Source organism: Staurois parvus, unplaced genomic scaffold (genome assembly GCF_062004578.1).
Source record: "Staurois parvus isolate SC_StPar_1 unplaced genomic scaffold, SC_StPar_1.0 ptg000919l, whole genome shotgun sequence".
Classification (NCBI taxonomy): Eukaryota; Metazoa; Chordata; class Amphibia; order Anura; family Ranidae; genus Staurois; species Staurois parvus.
Window position 1 is genome coordinate 303,144 of NW_028318715.1, and position 18,392 is coordinate 321,535.

The following is an 18,392-nucleotide window of genomic DNA, read 5'->3' on the forward strand; positions in this document are numbered from 1 at the left end:
TGGACAAATGACATTGCAAGATACTTTGCAGGATTCTTTTGAGTACCTTGGTTCTTTGGCTCTCAGCAGAGGGCCAGAACATTAAAAACAGAAACACACAGAGAGAAGGGGTGCTATGAGGGACAAGATTCAATCTCACGCACTTTTACTCATGATATGGTACCCACAGCATTTCAGAGTGTCAGGTGTACCCTCTTAGGTAAATGAAAACAAACAAGGGCGCACTCTCATCGTGCATTACCGTGGTATACCACGTAATTTATTAGATAAAAAAGGATGTATACTCACAAACCAACGTGATTATAGGCAGTATGGGTAATCCACAAAGACAGTCACAATACAACTGTGTCTAATGATGCGGATAAGCTGACGCGTTTCGGGGGCTGAACCCCCTTCCTCAGAGCAAATTCAGTATTTTTTGTTGCTATTCTGTCTCTCAGTGTTACAATACACCTACCATTCAATTTTTAGACTGATCATTTCTTTGTGAGTGGGAAACAATTGAATACTGTCCGTGATACTTTTTTTATTTGCACTAACATACAATTTTGAGGACAAGCTTTCGGGGGTTGTGAGTGGGCAAACATTCAAAATCAGCAGGGGATCAAATACTTATTTCCTTCACTATATATGAGATTACAGTGATTAGGTTTAGATCTACTTTAAGTTTATGTTATCATATCAGGCCACAACTACGAATTCAACACAGGTAGGGGTTGATTTACTAAAGGACTAGAGCACTTTGCAAAGAAATTTTCATTTAGCTTAAAAAATTGTAAACCCCTACATATACCCAGTGAAATGAGTAGCCTCAGGTGATAAACAGAGATGAAACATATCCTCCTACATAAGTTGTACATGTTTATCTATAGCCACATCTCATGTACATCCTTCTAAAACACACAGATCAAAGGATTTTTCTCAGCTCTAGCAGGCAGGGGACAGGGATCTGATGTAACACACTGCACAGACTAGAGAAGAGAGGTCAGTGTAGCTTGGGACCTGAATTGAGGTAAAGGACACATCTCCCTCTATACAGAATAATAGGGAAACATACATGGCAGAGGCTGTATGTCACCAGCTGTGTGCTGGAGCTGGGGCGGGCCATCACTTGATATTCTGTGGCGCTGAATTAGACTGACAGAAGTGAGTCATGCAGATAGCAGAGAAAAGAGTGATCAGAGGGGAACCACATTTGGTACATTGGATTGAGGCTGGTACACACTATAGTAGGATCTGCTCTGTTCCTTTTTCATTTCAGAGGTTTACCACCACTTTAATGAATGTTTTTTAAATTCCCTTTGAAAAAAATACTCAATCACATGTAAGGAAAAAAACAATATTTTTGCTTGCACATGATTGGATGAAAGAAGTCAGCAGAACTTCATTCACTAAAGCTGGCCATAGATGCAAAGCTGGTTGGTTTAACAGAAACTGGCCGAGATTCAATCCATCTATGGGCAGGCTGATTGTACTGAAGTCAATCCATCGATCGATTTCAGTACAACCAGCCTGCTGTATTTTTTTCATGCTATCACTGCTGGCGGCTATAGCCGCTATCAGTGATCACTGTGTTCTCCCAGCAGGGAAGGCAACGCAATTGCGCTGCAGAAGGGATTCTCCCATCAACGCTGACTGTATTTATGGGGGGAATCAAGCAATTTTCTTTCCATCCACCCATGACAGAAGAAAAGAAAAATTACATTATCTGTGGGTTGCTTAAACTAAAGGGAAAATGAACTCTGATGTCAGTAAATCAACCCCAACGTCACACAAAAGATTTTGAAATTGATGAACCCACAAAACTGTTTAACTCAAGAATTAAATTCATTATGCTTTTGAATGTCCATCAGGTTCTCCCTTAAGGTATAACCATAATTCATAGTTAGAACTATAGCATAATTCAATGGTTTTCTAGAAATGAACTCAGTACTATTGGAGTACTAATGGAACCTGGGGGGGGAGACACAAAAGAGAAAGGGGACATATAGCATATTTCATAGGTAGAATACTCCAGTGACTGTGTAGGCAGCAAAGCTTGCTATTGATTTCTTTTGTGTGATGAACTTTCTGAGAATGAGAAGGTTGCTGACAGAATGAGATGTATGGGATGAGCTGCAGAGGGAGAGTACATTTTTTTGTTTTACAACAAGTAATTGCACTATATGGGGTAGATTTACTAAAGGATAATATGCTGTTCACTTTGCAATGGAATGTTTACCTTACTAGAGCATTTTTCCCTACCTAGGTGATTGTTGTGAAATTTCACTGTGAAAAAAAATACCCATCACTTGCAAGGAAAAAAAAAATCTGTAGTATTTTTTCACATAATTTGGTGATGGAAAGGAACAGAACTTCACCTCATGCACTAATGGAAACTTCCCTTTCAAAGTGAAAATTCCCTTGCAAAATGAACAGCCTATTTGCTTTTACCAAATCAACACCAATGTGTCTAATGTGTTTGCAAGGATGCCACCCCGTGCTAAAAAAGAGTACTGAAACCCCCTTAATTGGTATAAAGACATATGATATCAATGGCTCATGCTTTTCTAATGAACTACTTATATTGTAGGGAGAAAATGGCAGACAAGGTACAAAAGGAAAAACAGGAGCCAAGGTATTTATAATAGAATTAACAATCATACTGTTTGTAATATATACTGTATTTGCTACTTGTTTTAACAGACCTGATGTCCAAACTTCAATGCACAATAACTATGTTCTTAAAATGTCAAGCAAAATATATTTTTATTTTTTAAAAGTTATATTAGCATGTCTAATTAAAACCTTTATCAGAGCTGTAACTATATTTAGTTGTAAAATATACATAATTAATGGAAAAACAAATAGTCCTAAATATTATTGCCAGTTGAGTGGAATATTTAAAATGATGGTAGTAATATACATTATAAATATTACATATTTAGCAGGAGCTCTAGAGCAACAACTAACCCAGCAAAATCCATGAACAGTTCCCTGTGCCTGAACTGTGTTCTCCGATCCATACAAATGTTAGGCTGTAGTGCTGAAAAATGTCCTTGCTCATTATTATTTTCAATGTTGTATGCTGTGTATGTTGCTTTTCACTGACATAACAGATAATTTACAATTAGAATTAATTCCTAGATTTTCAGCTAACTCAGTCTTATGTCTTCCTTTTATTGCTATAGGGAGATTTAGGTTACACTGGAGACAAAGGTCAAGTAAGTATAACACAGTTATTTAAAAAATAAATTTTTAAACAAAATCACTGCTAAGAGAGATACTGCTGACCTCCCTCTAAAAATACTAGTACACTGGCTGTCTCTAGCATCAGTATTTTTAAAACCTGGAAAAAACCTATGTTGTACTAGATCTAATCCAATCTAATCTACTCTATAGCAGTGGTCCTCAACCTCGTTTGTCAAGTACTTCAACAGATCATGTTTTTAGGATTTCCTTCATCTTACTTTAAATCAATGTCAAAGGCATGGTGTTGACAGCTATTTTATTTCAGAGAAATGCCCAAAACATGGCCTTTTGGAGGTTCTTGAGGAACAAGGTTGGGAAACATTGAGCTATAGAAATGTAAATGCTTTTCCAGGTAGCAGAGTAGTATATAGTCATTCACACTGTGATTTAGCAGTTATATTACTCAGTTATGTGAAATGTTTACCTTCTCCTATTACATATGGTCAACTTAGAGTTCTTCACATTGTGAGGTCTTCAATCAGTTTCTTTATGTGGTGCCCTCCAAGTTTAGCTAGGGGGAGCTAGACTCCAATGGTTGTACAGGGACTGATTAGCAGCCCAGGTGTAATAGTCAGGCTCACATTTCGGTCAGGAGCTGGAAGGCTCTGCAGATTCATCCATCTGAGACTTCCCCCTGCCTGGAACTTTGGAGGAAGTTCTAGAAGCAGTGGGCAGATGTAAGGAGTGGCTGATCTGCTTATTCAAGGGACTCTGACCAGTTCCCAACAGGAGGCTTGGCGAGGGGTCAGATTAGCCCTTAAATATGCGTGAGTCTGTCCAGTGAGGAGTGAGTCAGGTGGAATAAGGAGAAAGTAAGATGTGGGGCTGAGAGGAAGAAGGCCCGATGGGATTGGGCCCACTTGCAGGCCTGGAGCTGAAAAGAGAGAAAGCTTGGAACTCACATGCCCCCTGAGAGAGGACCACCTGTATGGCAGGGAAGGAGCAGCCTAGCTGATAGGCCTGGTAGCAGCAACCAACCCACAAAAGGTACAGGAGAGGATCCGAGTGAATTCACCTGCACCCCCTGGGAGTATAGGGGAAGGAGCACTCTGGTGGGAAACCAGATTAGCCCCCTACTTGTGGCTGTTCACCTCTTTAAAGGGATAGGAGCTGGATCCCATGCTTAGGGATACCTCCAGATTGCTGGGTGAAGTTCATCTCGGGTCTGTGGTGGTACATCTAAGAGAAGCTGGCTAGCTCTCCAACAGAGACTGTGCTGCAGAAAAAGCTTGTGAATAGTTCCAGGACGTTTGTTCTCAGTTGTCGGTTTCCTTGGCCATCCTATACCCCCCTACCCTATCCCAGTTCTAATTCCCCTTAATAAACCTTAAAAACAAACCTCAAGGACTGGTTTCTGACTTTGGATCCAAGCTTTTGTGGAGAATGCAGACTGCCTGGCTATGCAGGACTATAGGAGGACCTAAGTCCTTAGCAATCCTCAAGGGGATAGTGCTACATTTATGATATAAAATAGACCATATTACAGAAGAATATTCATAAAAGGTGGTTGGGTTAAAGTACTTTGTATGTTGCTCTTTATCATAAGACACTATTCTATAATAGGCAAAATTATACTGTTAACAGTCCCTTGACTCACTTCGTCTGTAGTTTTCATTTTGATTAACATATGTAGCTGGTGCACATAGTCAGCTTTTTTGTGATAGAAATACTATATTTTGTTTTTCCCAGATAGAAGAGTTCTTATGTAGATGAAAAAAACATGTATGTAACTGATTTTTGTCTATTACATCTTTGTTTACCATAGCAAGGAAAGCGGGGACGAGCTGGGCCATCAGGTCCTTTGGGAAAACCAGGTGCTCCTGGTTCATCAGGCCCTAGAGGTATTGTAGGCCCAGTTGGAGATCGTGGACAGAAAGGTCCTCCTGGGCTTCCTGGACTACCTGGACCTGTGGTAAGGAAATATTTATTTTCCTTTTCATTACAATTACCAGGTAGTTTAACTAGTAAATATTGGCAAGATTTTTGTGCCTTCTGTATATACATATAAATAACATATAAATAACTTCGTTCATATGAATGAAGCTGTAAAAACTGTTCAACTCCTCACACTGACAGCCTTATTTCTAGACAAAATGCAAAACATGATGCAGGTTGGTTGATACATAGATAATACAAAACAAATACATCAACTCAATACTTTACAGTCTCACACTTCTATTACTGATAAATAAATATGTATGCGCTATAGTGCCAAAAGTATTGGGATGCCTGCCTTTACACGTACATGAACTTTAATGGCACCCCAATCTTTGTCCATAGGGTTCAATGTTGAGTTGGTCACCCTTTGCAGCTATAACAGCTTCAACTCATATGGTAAGACTGTCCACAAGGTTTAGGAGTGTGTCTATAGGAATGTTTGACCATTCTTCCATAAGTGCATTTGTGAGGTCAGGCACTGATGTCAGACGAGAAGGCCTGGCTCACAGTCCCCACTATAATTCATCCCAAAGGTGTTCTATCGGGATGAGGTCAGGACTCTGTGCAGGTCAGTCAAGTTTCTCCACCCTAAACTCTCTCATCCATATCTTTATGGACCTTGATGGTGCACAGTCATGTTGGAACAGAAAGGGGCCATCCCCAAACTCTTCCCACAAAGGTCGGAGCATGAAATTGTCCAAAATGTCTTGGAATGCTGACATCTTAAGAGTTTCCTTAACTGGAACTAAGGGGCCAAGCCCAACACCTGAAAAACAACCCACCTCACACCATAATTCCCCCTCCACCAAATATTTACACTTGGTACGATGCAGTCAGGAAAGTTCTCCTGGCAACCACCAAACTCAGATATGCCCATCGGATTGCCAGACAGAGAAGCATGATTTGTCACTCCAGAGAACACATCTCCACTGCTCTAGAGTCCAGTGGCGGGGTACTTTACACCAGTGCATTCGAAGCTTTGCATTGTACTTGGTGATATAAGGCTTGGATGCAGCTGCTCGGCCATGGAAACCCATTCCATGAAGCTCTCTATGCACTGTTGTTGTGCTAGTCTGAAGGCCATATAAAGTTTGGAAGTCTTTAGCTATTGACTCTGCAGACAGTTGGCAACTTCTTCGCACTGTGCACTTTAGCATGCGCTGACCCCACTCTGTTATTTTACTGGCCTACCACTTTGTGGCCAAGTTGCTGTTGTTCCCAGTTGCTTCCACTTTGTTATAATACCACTGACAGTTAACCATGAAATGTTTAACAGCAAGGAAATTTCACAGATGGACTTATTGCACAGGAGGCAACCTATCACAGTACCACGCTTGAATTCACTGAGCTCCTGAGAGTGACCCATTCTTTCACAAATGTTTGAAGAAGCAGTCTTCATGACAAGGTGCTTGACTTTTTACCCCTGTGGCCATGAAGGTGATTGGAACACCTGAATCCGATGATTTGCAGGGGTGTCCCAATACTTCTGGCAATATAGTGTGTGTGTGTATATATATATATATATATATATATATATATATATATATATATAAATATATATTATATTGCCAGTATTGGGACACCCTTCATATCATTGGATTCAGGTGTTCCAATCCCCTCCATGGCCACCGGTGCATAACATCAAGCACCTAGGCATGCAGACTGCTTCTACAAACATTTGTGAAAGGATGGGTTGCTCTTAGAGCTCAGTGAATTCAAGCATGGGACCGTGATAGGTTGCCACCTGTTCAAAAGGTCCTTCCGTGGCATTTCCTTGCTACTAAATATTCCATGTTAGTGGTATTATAACAAAGTGAAACCTTGTGGACAGCCTTCCCAGAAGAGTTGAAGCTGTTATAGCTGAAAAGTGTGGGCCAACTCAATATTGAACCCTATGGACTAAGACTAGGATACCATTAAAGTTTATGTGCGTGGAAAGGCAGGCGTCCCAATACTTTTGGCAAGATAATGTATATGTTTTTTTTTAATATATATATATATATATAATATTCCTTTTGGTGTATCAAACTGTAGGGTATACAAATGTACAATTATTTTATGATATATAATAATCTTAATATACAATATATATATATATACATATACTGTATATTAAGATTATTATATATTGTAAAATTAATTGTACATTTGTATACCCTACAGTTTGATACACCAAAAGGAATGTAATGAAGCTCTCTCTCTCTCTGAAAATGTTCTTTAATTAAACAGATACCAAAATACTAGAATATTCAAAACATTGTTAAAAATATTCATATATAATATCAACTCCGTAGTTCTCAATTGTTAGTGCTGAAAATATCATATAATTTTAGCAACGATTTTCATACTTTTATTATGTGTGCTTGAACACTTTCACATACAAGCAAAACTTTATTGAAAACAACGGGAATGTTATATAAAGAATAATATGAAAAAAAAAATGAAGAATCTTTTCTCATGGCCAGAAAATCTATCTTGCTAGAACATGGAAAACATGTGACTTATAACAAACGTAATACAGAAAATATGTAATTATATAACTGCTACAAATGTAAATGCAAAATTATCAGATACTTGATATTTTGAGAAGTCCCCTGCATCTCCTTGATTGTATGTTGATAAAAATATCTTTAACTCATGGTTTTACATCCAATATCATGTTTATTTTCACATATTCGTTGAGTTTTAATTGGTGACCACTGCTACTGTCGAGAATCATCCTTATCTCTCTTGCATTTTCTTATTTTTGCAGTCAGTTTAACAACAATAAATATACAATACCCTATCTACCCTACCCTGCAATACCCTTCAATATGCTTCAATACCCTCTGAGTTGGACATAAAGGGGTTTATTTACTAAAGCTGGAGAGTGCAAAATCAGACTCACTTCTGCATAGAAACCAATCAGCTTCCAGGTTTCAATGCCAAAGCTTCATTGAACAAGCTGAGGTTAGAAGCTGATTGGTTTCTATGCAGAAGGGAGTCTGATTTTGGACTCTCCAGCTTTAGTAAATAAACCCCAAAAAGTCAGTAAAAGCAAAGGGGTGTATTTTTGGGAATGAACCACATTTTTCAGTTTTGTGAAAACAGTAGGCAGGTTCTTGCAAGTGTTGAACTTGCTTGAAAGATTACATGATACTCTTGGTGGTTATTAATGTACTTTTGTGTCAGGCGCTGCTTGTTTAGCTGAATGCTGAATATTTTCCAGTACAAATCCTTAGAGAAATGTATACGCCAAGAAGACAATGTGACCAAGTCTTTAGAAAGATGGTTAGAATATCTGTAATTCCTTAGTATACCAAATTCAGTACCAGCAAGATTCCCCACATGGTGGTCCAGATTGTGCTGATCAGTCCATGAAATGAACATAACAAAAGCACTATTCAATCTGGCCAGTTTACAAGCACATGTCCATGTCAACTGGATTATTGACTATAAATCTGATTGATCTGTTATCTTACACTCATCAGCACATGCATGCTCAGTGCAAGTCAGAGTTTTTTAATCACGTTGTGTATATTGTGCATCAAGGTCTCTGTGTTGCTTTTTTCAGTTATCTATTATATATAACAATATATAAGAAACTTACTATAACATTTTACTTTAAAAAAAAATAGATGTGATTGGAGCAGCCTTTATATGCCTATTAATGTAAATGTGGTGTGCATGTGACAGCATGCTGTGTTACTTTTAAATACATTTAAATAAATAGCAACAATGTTTTTACCTTTGCCATTAAAATAAAACTGTAAGGCTTCTTTTACATTGACAATGACATACATGCTTTTATAGGACATTTCTAAATGCATATGAATGCAGGTAAAGATTTTATTGATACCATTCATACAGTGGGGTTTATTTCCGAAAGCTGGAGAGTGCAAAATCAGGTGCATTTTTGCATAGAAACCAATCAGCTTTCAGGTTTTGTTGCCAAAACTTAATTGAACAAGCTGAGGTTAGAAGCTGAGTGGCTGGACAGGTCTGGGCAGTGCACCTACTGGTACAAATGTCTACAGCATTATGCACCCATGGAAGAATACCCAGAAGGTCTAAATGCCCAGTGTGCATGAGGCCTTCAATGGAGAAGAAATTGATCTGGGAAGCATAAAGTTTGCTTATACTTGCCAGGTAATTTCAATTGCATTTAACTAAACCAGTTATGTTTTAAAGCTGTAGTAAACCACATCCACCTAAAAAATCCCCTGCAAGGTAAAGGCATAATGTGCTAGCATGCATTGTATACTAGCCATTATGTAAAACTTACCTTAAAACAAAGCCCTCCAGTAGCACGCTGCCACCAATGTAGAGGCTTCCTTCTTCACCCGGTCTTCCTTCCAGGTTCACGCTCAGAAGTCTCGGGACACAGCACAGTGCTCTGAAGGAATGGCACAGGTATGCCGTTCCTTCAGAGCGCATGCGCCGGCTGTAGAAAAACCCAAATATCTCCTAAACGATGTACGTTTAGGAGATATTCATTTTACCTACAGGTAAGCTTTATTATAATATATATAATATATATTATAACAAATTAGCAAAGTGGCTTTACTACCATTTTAACGGATATTGTAAATCTATTATTTTTATAAAATCTTTGTTTTCCAATCAACATTTTATATTGGATGCACCCATAACACTGATGGGTACACAGAGCATTTTATAAATAAAAAAGTACTATAGTAACCACAGTAACCTTTTCCTTTCCATTTTTTTCAACTGAATTCTGTAAGCAGCTGTGAGAGAGATGGAGGGAGGAGGATGGGAGATTCCTCTGACACAATCAGCTGTGTGTATAGTCTGAGTTTTGGCTTTGATTTCTGTAAAGCAACAGGCCTTTTTTGTAAAGCAGTTAACTTTTTGCAGTCCACGTAATGCATCTGTGTGGTGGCAAAGAGGGTGGACTTTAATGCACATAGGTGTCCATGGGCAGCCGAGGTTTCTGTGATGAAAGCGCACTCGCTTCAAGCTCCATGCATAGTGACTGAGCTGCCATAGTCAACTCCCAGTTTCTAGTAATGATCAGGAACCAGCACGACCGCCTTCTGATCATATGAGCACTGTGACAGCCAATCACAGTGGTCACGTGATTGGGCAGTCCTCACCCCCTGGGCATAAAAGATCTGTTAAAAGGGTGCCAGGGCTGGGTGGAAAGGTGTTAAGATTAGTCGGCTAAAAATGTGAAAAACAGCTTTGAGCTTCAACTGCAGTCCAAAAATAGTATGTAATCATATATACTCTTTCATATCTACCTGACTCAAAAAAAAAAAAAAAGTTTATTTGTAGCCCTGAACATGGTAAATAAAGAAAACATATACAGATTTATGGATTCTCTTTAACCTCTGCATGACGAAGCTTAAAATAAATCCTAAAGCCTGAACACCATTTTTCAACTTTATTATTATTATTATTATTATTATTATTCAGGATTTCTATAGCACCAACAGTTTACGCAGCGCTTTACAACGTAAGAGTAGACAGTACAATTACAACACAAATTAATACAGGAGGATTCAGGGGGCCCTGCTTGTTAGAGCTTACAATCTTAAGATGTGTTAGTAAAACTGCATATATCATGGCCACTACTTTGTATATCCAGGTGGATTATTGGCTTTCATTTGGTGGTAAATAGTAATTGATATCTCATAATTTTTTTTATTATAGAAGGAAAACTGGCCCAAAATAGTACAAAATTATATATTTTTAAAAAATTTAGCTGTACATTTTTTTCCTGTAACCATACGTTACCACCAAAGGACAACCCGAAATAAATTCTCATTTTCCGTGCAATCACAGCAATTTCACATATGTGTATGTTATTTGTTGTTTGTGCCCGTAGTAGGGCCCAGAAACAATAGTGCGCATTTTGCTTTCTTATCCTACCCAAAATACAATGACATTGACATTAACACCCCGGACACATCGGGTGCGACTTGTGACTTGCAAATCGTATGCCAAGTCACACCCTATTGTCTGTTATTAGAGCAGTCATATCAGTGCGGTTCCGACTTGGATGGAGCCGCACCGATTTCTAAAGTAGTACATGCATTACTTTTGGTGCGATTTGCATAGACATCTGTGTCAGATGTCTTGCAAATTGCACCTCAGATCGCCAAGTCACCCGACTTTGAAATCGTTCGACTTCACTGTAAGTCGCACGATTTCAAAATCGGCTTCGATGTGACCTGGGTGTTAGGAGTTTCTTTACTAAAGCTCTTAGATTGTAAGCTCCAAGGAGCAGGGCCCTCCTAACCCTCTTTTATTGAACTGTATTGTTGCTGTATTGTCTCCCGTTTTATTGTAAAGCGCTGACAGGTTCAATTCTGCATGGAAACCTTTTTGCCAATTGCCAATTGCCAATGCTTAATTGAACAAGCTGAGGTTGGAATCTGATTGGTTTCCATATAGAAGTGAGCCTGATTTTGCACTCTCCAGATTTAGTAAATAAACCTCTGACACTGATGATAATTAAAAAAATGCTTTTTTAAAAAAAAATTCTACCTAAAATATACTGACCCTGACCTTGGCTTCTGACCCTGACCTTGACCTAAACACTAATCCGGACACTGACCTAGATCAAACCTTTATCTAGCTATTCTTTATCTTATTTTTACTTTTTTACACACTTTTTCTTTTTACATTTTTCTCCCTAGCAAGGAGAGAAAGATACGAGTGATCTTTCTCCCCAGTCAGAGAAGAAAAAAACACAAGTACGGGCTGTACCAGGGGCGGACTGACTATTTGAGCACTCGGTCATTGCCGAGGGCCCGGGGGCAGTAGGGGGCCCCATGAGATGCCCCTGGCACCTTTCATTGTCTTTTTCATAGGCTTTTTTGGGTGTGGGCGAGGACCCAGGGGCCCCATGAGTTGTCAGTCCACCCCTGGGCTGTACAGTGACTGATTATTGTGAAAGCCAATCACAGTAATCTGGGGCTTCTGGTTCCCGATTGTTAGTATGAGACCCAGGACTGTCAGTGAGAGCCTGGTCTCTGTGCTGAGTGCTGTACAGCGCGCTCCTAGCACAAACCTATATACAAATATATGCAGCCTCACGGAAGAAGTCCGGCTTCAGTGAGGCCACATATATGTCTAGAGATGGCAAGGGGTTAAATAAAAACAAAAGCAAAACTTCAATTCAGTAATGCATTAGCCATAGCCATTCGGAAGAATATCTGATGAGTCACAAATGATTTTGGTTGCTAAAGGAATAAAGGCCCATTCACACTAGAAATTGCACATCTACTGCATGTTTTTTCCTTGTACCTATGCATGCATTTGATGAACGTTTTACATGCAGTTGACATACATTTACATGCAGTTGAGGCACTTTTTCTATCTGCATTTGTCCTGTGAGGTCACTTCCTTCTTTCTTTCTTTGGGCTTCTATGTGCACTGTGATGCGTTGCAGTGCGTTTACATGTGTTTGCATGCGTTCTTGCATGTTTGCAATGCTGAAAAATGCAGCATGCTGTATTTTTCTACATTTCACTGTGCTGCACTGCAATGGTGTGAACTATGCCCATAGAATAGTCTGGATTTTGGACTGTCTATACAGTTGGAGTGCAGTCCAAAATGCAGCCAACTGCATCCCACTGCGTTAGGAGTGAAAGGGCCCTAAAGGTCTACTACAAGGAAGATGATGAGATGAGGAGGGATTAATGTGTACTGTACTCTAAATTAGAAGAGAAGCCTGACGTGACAATAGTGGCTTTCTTCATAGATAGAGTTGGACAGGAAATGTGTTATTGGCAGGATCACCAAAAGAAAATAAAAGGAAAACAAAGCCTCAAATTAAAAAAAAACTAATGAAGCTACCACAACAAAGGGCTAGTAAGCTGCAGTATATATTCAGTTTTTGTTCTTGGGTTTTTATATCCTTTGGAACTTGTTGTACATAGGTTGAATAACTATATCATATAATAAATTAATTTAATTTTCTATTAATATTTTAGGGACCTGACATGCCAGATAATTTGGTGTATGAATTATGCCGCAAAGTAGTTATCGAGGCAACATCAAATTATGCAGCCGGTATCAGAGGAAAATGTACAAGTGCATGCCCAACAGCCAATGTATCATTAATTGGACCTCCTGGGCCACCAGGGGCAACTGGTAAAGTTGGAAAGCAGGTAAGAACACGTGAATTACATTGTAAGGGTATTTTCTAAATGATTTTGTTTATGATTTCCACTTTATTTGGCACAAAGTACTTAAAATTAGTCATTTCTATTTGTGGCCCTTGGTAGACCATTTGTTGTAGGATGTACTGTACAGTACATAGAAAATCTGCCTTGCAGCACTAGGGTCCTTGGTTCAAATCCCAACTGGGACACCACCTGTGCAGAGGTTGCATGTTCTCCATGTGCATATTTGAGGTTATGACCCTATGTTTGTTAATGTATGAATGTGAGATAAGAACCTTAGATTGTAAGCTCCTTGAGGACAAGGACTGATATGACCGTTAAATATGGAAAGCACTGCTTAAAAATTGTTGGTGGCATACAAATATCTGTAATAAATAAATAAATGCAGACAGGAGATGTTTTACTTCTGTCCACCTAGTTCTGTGATTTACACAACCCAGCCAAATAGGAGAGCCAGCCTGGACATGACCATAGCTTGGTCATGCCCTTGCCCCAAGTTTGTGACTGAATGAAGAAGGACCAGAAACAAACAGGTGATGCCATCCTTCTGCTCTTTTCTCCTGTCAGCATGTTCCTTGCCGGCACGTCTGAATGCAGGGCACCTAACTGACTCCTCGTACTACCCTTCCTCTGCCGGTGCTGCTGTACAGGGTATTACAAGAGGCTGAATCAATTTTAATGTAGATATATAAACTCTTTGCACTTAAACTTAAGAATTTTGAAATAAATACATAATTGCATTGTTTAGTGGTTTTGGACCTATTTACCTTTAGTAAATCAACCCTACTATCATCTAGCTCTGAATGAGCAAGATGGCATTGCCTCTTTTAACTGAGCTTCATGCTCCAAGTTAATATATGGGATCAGGTACCTCCATCTTTCAAAACCACTCTGGTTTAAAGCTGTTGGTTTTTTACCAGTGAGACTTTAGTTCCACTTTAAGATGCCTGGATGGGTCGATGTCAGTCTGGAGGAGTAGACCTTACTAGGCATTTGCATGCATGCCATACTAGATAACACCCACATGTGATGCTAAGCCTTACTGACTGGATGGTCTGCAATTCAATGAATGAAAGGGGTGGGCCAGGAACAGTTAGGCTGAGGATGAAAGGGCTACATGACACTGGACATCCCCCAAAAAAGAATTGAGGCAGATTCTATCTGAATTACTGCAGCTTCTAAGCTCACAGTGTACAGTGAAATTGGCGTAAGCAATTTTAGTACAGGAGAGAAGCCTGCACAGCCTGTTCTTCTTTAACCACTTCCCATCCGCCCTATAGTAGAAGTACTGCTACAGGGCAGCACGGGTGCGCAAAATTATGTACAGTATATATACGTGATTTTGCATTTCCGAGTAGGGGGCGCGCGCGAGGTGGGTGCCCTTGCTCTACCCGCGGCTGTCAATCTCCGGGTCCCAACCGGTGATTACTCACTGGCACCCGATGATTGCCAAGCAACTCCAATGGGGGGGGAGAACTGTTTGCAAATAAAAAAAGCTCTTTCCCATGCAAAGCAGTGTGCTTACAGTGAAGCACAAAAAAACAGCCCCACTGTAAAACACACACAGCACACAGTTAACCCTTTGATCGCCCCACATGTTAACCCTTCCTGCCCAGTGCCATTAGTACAGTGTCAGTGTTTTTTTATTAGGACTGATCACTGTATTGGTGTCACTGGGGATGTCAGTGACACCAAGTCAGTTCCCCCCAGTGTCAGAATCGCTGCAGTCTCGCAGTCACATTATAAGTCTTTTTTTACAGTGCAAAAAATAAAAACCACAAAGGCGATCAAATACCACTTAAAGAATGTTCTATTCGTGGGAAAAAAGGACCTAAATTTCATTTGGGTGCAGCGTTGCATGACCAAGAAATTGTCAGTTAAAGTAACGCAGCGCCATAACACAAAAAATGGCCTGGTCAGGTAAATCCCCAGGAGGGCAAGTGGTTAAGCAAATTAATGTTATCTAAAAACAGCAATCTCCCATCTGTGATCTCATACCACTCTGATCTAGCATTGGATATAACCAGGTTTATGGAAGTTATTGTAATCTTCCTATGCATACTATTGCTGAGCTATTAATTATTGAACTTCCTAAAAAATCCCCTCCTGAAAAATTGTCAGAGAGAGTAAGAACAGGGGCATTAGTAGGATTGTAAAAGACCTGGGGCACCTTTAGGCACCCTACAGAGAGTAATAATGTCGTGCCTTGCTATTTTACCCAGTACATTTTCTTCTATCTGTGCCCAAAGGTTGTCCCACAACACCCTTTCCCTTCTTTACCACTGCCAGCTTCAGGTCCTCATTGCCCAGACGGTGCAGGCTCCAGCTTCTGTCAATCAACAGCTGGTGGGAGGAGCAGTTCAAATGTCCCCCCCCCATTTGTGTTCCCCAGTACAATATTCCCCCTACTCACTGAAACTTGCAGATGTCAGATACAGCATAACAGATGGCCATGGGATGTCCTTCCTTCTAGGCTCCCCCATGTTGTGTCATTTCTAAAGAGGAGCTAGGATAAGCTTCCTTCAGCTCTGATGTTTACTGCTTGTGACAGGCATCTGTTGGCTTTGCAGTATGGGTAATAATGGCGTCGGAGACCTAAGGCACTCCACATAAATTGTACCCAGGGTGCCTGACACTAGCTAGGCAACTGAGCATGAATATCTCTTCAAAGACACAGACAGCAATGAAAACCTGACAGAGGTTCTTAGCCCAAAATGATGGATATTTGTTTATTTATAAATCACCCAATCCTAATTTGTACCTCAATCCTGGTTCTGTAGGTTTTCTACCTGTTCTTTTTAATTTTTTTTCTAGGGCAAATCAGGGGCTGCAGGAATTAATGGAAAACGTGGTCCCCGAGGACCAATTGGTGTTCCAGGGCAAAAAGGAGCTGAGGGAGACCAAGGTAATTTATAAACTGGCACATTACATTTGTTCATGTTGACAGTAACATCAGTGCTCCTGTCCTACGTTTCTTCAGAATAACTTCATCAGGTGACAGAAGAAGCTGCTCTACATCTGCCATCACTGCAGTGTTACCAAAGTGCTAAACACACAATAAAATTAGGCCTTGTTACTTTTTTAGCATAGCCCATATTCAGACAAATACAAATATAGCATAGCATTACATAATGTTATATACACAATACAACAATACTTTAATTTAAAAGTTACTAATGTAAAAATGTATATCTAATTCTACGTTAAACCCTTAAGGTCCCTGTCACACGAGTTGAATTCTGTTCCAGAGTTCACAGATCCCCTGCTGATTAGAGCAGGAGCATGACTTGTCATGACTTGTCTGTTTCTGCACAATGGACAGAGACATATCCTGCTCTGCTCTATGGGTGGCCAGGAGTAAACGGACTTCACTGCTGCTATACACCCGACCACCTTCCAATCTGTTCAGCCTAAATGGAAGAGAATGAATCCCCTTCTGTTTTTTGTAGTGGACCAGTTAGAACCTGGAGGTAGGCAGGTGTGACCGGACACAAATCTGTCTGCACACGCCTGTCCATTTGAATGCATTGACCTTCCAATCAGGTCTGCCTCAAAATCTGACAGGCAGACCTGATCGGATTGCCCGTGTAAAAGGGGCCCTCAGGGAGCTATCTGATAAATCCATTTGATGTCCTTCTTAGATCATTCCCTCACTAAGTTAGATCCCGTCCACTGCAATGTGTTCTGCCTATCTTTGCAAATTGTAACCCAGTGGCATCTTTGTTATAAAACTTTACAAAATGCTTTGACTCATTATTATTTCTGTAATGCCCATGTGGACTGCAGTATGTGGGCTATACTAAATGAAATTTGAGAAAATCGATAGCTCAACTTGTATATAACCTCTAAATGGTAATAAAAAAGTGTGCTATGAATAATAATTTTACAATTTGTAAGACTGAACTGCAGTGAGAACATATAAAAATATTGCAAAATTAGCAATATATTAGAATGTTAGAAAAATATTAGAGAATAATCTCCCAATGTGCTTGCTTTATCTTGTGCTGTTCACTAATTGTTTTCTGCAAATTTTATATTAATCTGTTACTGAAGAAATGGCGGTTTGTGAAAACTATTGTTCCTATTATACATATCATTTTTCATTTTGTTTACTGAGATCAAGAATTGACATTGAATTATTCATATATTTTATGTATGAAACACTGTACCTAATCTATATGCACAAAAATAAAATTTTGATGCAACAATTGTAATGTAAATAGATATAGAAGTGTCATATATTCAGCAATAAATGTTTGTATTTAATATTATGTGTTAATGGTTCATCACTATGCAGGTGAAAAAGGCGGGAAAGGATCAAGAGGAGACCCAGGCACTGGGCTGCCAGGCCCAGATGGTGTCCAAGGACCAAGAGGTAAACAAAATCTAGGAGCTAATCACTCTCTTAGGTATCTCTGCAAATCATAATTGTGTCAGTAGGTCTTTGCATTCTGAGAGGAACCCATGCATACATGAGGAGAACATACAAGTTCCATGAAGCGTCTGTTGGATTTCTAAATTTACAAACATGTTAAAAGCAAATGTGATTCTCTTAAATTCACTACTTGAATCTAAGAGATGTTGAATGAGTGAGATAGAAAGTTTAGTTGATAGACTAGACTAGCCTTTCTCAACCTTTTTACCCTAGAGGAAAGCTTAGGGAACCCTGTTACATTTTAGCTAAGTTGTGGAATATTTTATACACAAGAATAAGCAATATGGTATATATCTAACATATTTGAATCCCTGGCCAGATAGTTTTAAATACCCTCCTGCACTGTCCAGCAGCAATAGAGGTCAGTATAAAAGTGTCTCCTTACATTGGTGGCTAGTGTAGGTATGTGATCAATTCCTCACTGCCTACTGCTCAAGGAACCCCAAGCAACCTCAATAGGAAACCCAGGGTTCCATAGAATACTGGTTGGGGAAGGCTGAACTGGATTATTTAGTCTGATAAGCAACATTGCTCCTTGCATATTGCTATTTCTTAACCTAATGTTTTATCCACTATGTGATCTGGAAGATTGACCTGAGTGCTGGAGTTCCTGATGCATCAGATATGGCCATATGTATTAGATCAGGAGG

The 18,392-nt window shown here is 39.6% G+C and overlaps 1 protein-coding gene across 1 annotated transcript in view; it reads left to right on the forward strand.

Annotated features, from left to right (window-relative positions):
* The window catches only part of LOC149442042 (uncharacterized), a 158,377-nt gene that overhangs the window by 138,513 nt on the left and 1,472 nt on the right, over nt 1-18,392 (forward strand). Inside the window, exons 23-28 of the mRNA XM_089656583.1 lie at nt 2,573-2,617; nt 3,171-3,203; nt 4,997-5,143; nt 13,116-13,292; nt 16,122-16,212; nt 17,605-17,682. Of these exons, the coding sequence (XP_089512709.1) occupies nt 2,573-2,617; nt 3,171-3,203; nt 4,997-5,143; nt 13,116-13,292; nt 16,122-16,212; nt 17,605-17,682 (571 nt within the window). The remainder of the gene's footprint in view (nt 1-2,572; nt 2,618-3,170; nt 3,204-4,996; nt 5,144-13,115; nt 13,293-16,121; nt 16,213-17,604; nt 17,683-18,392) is intronic.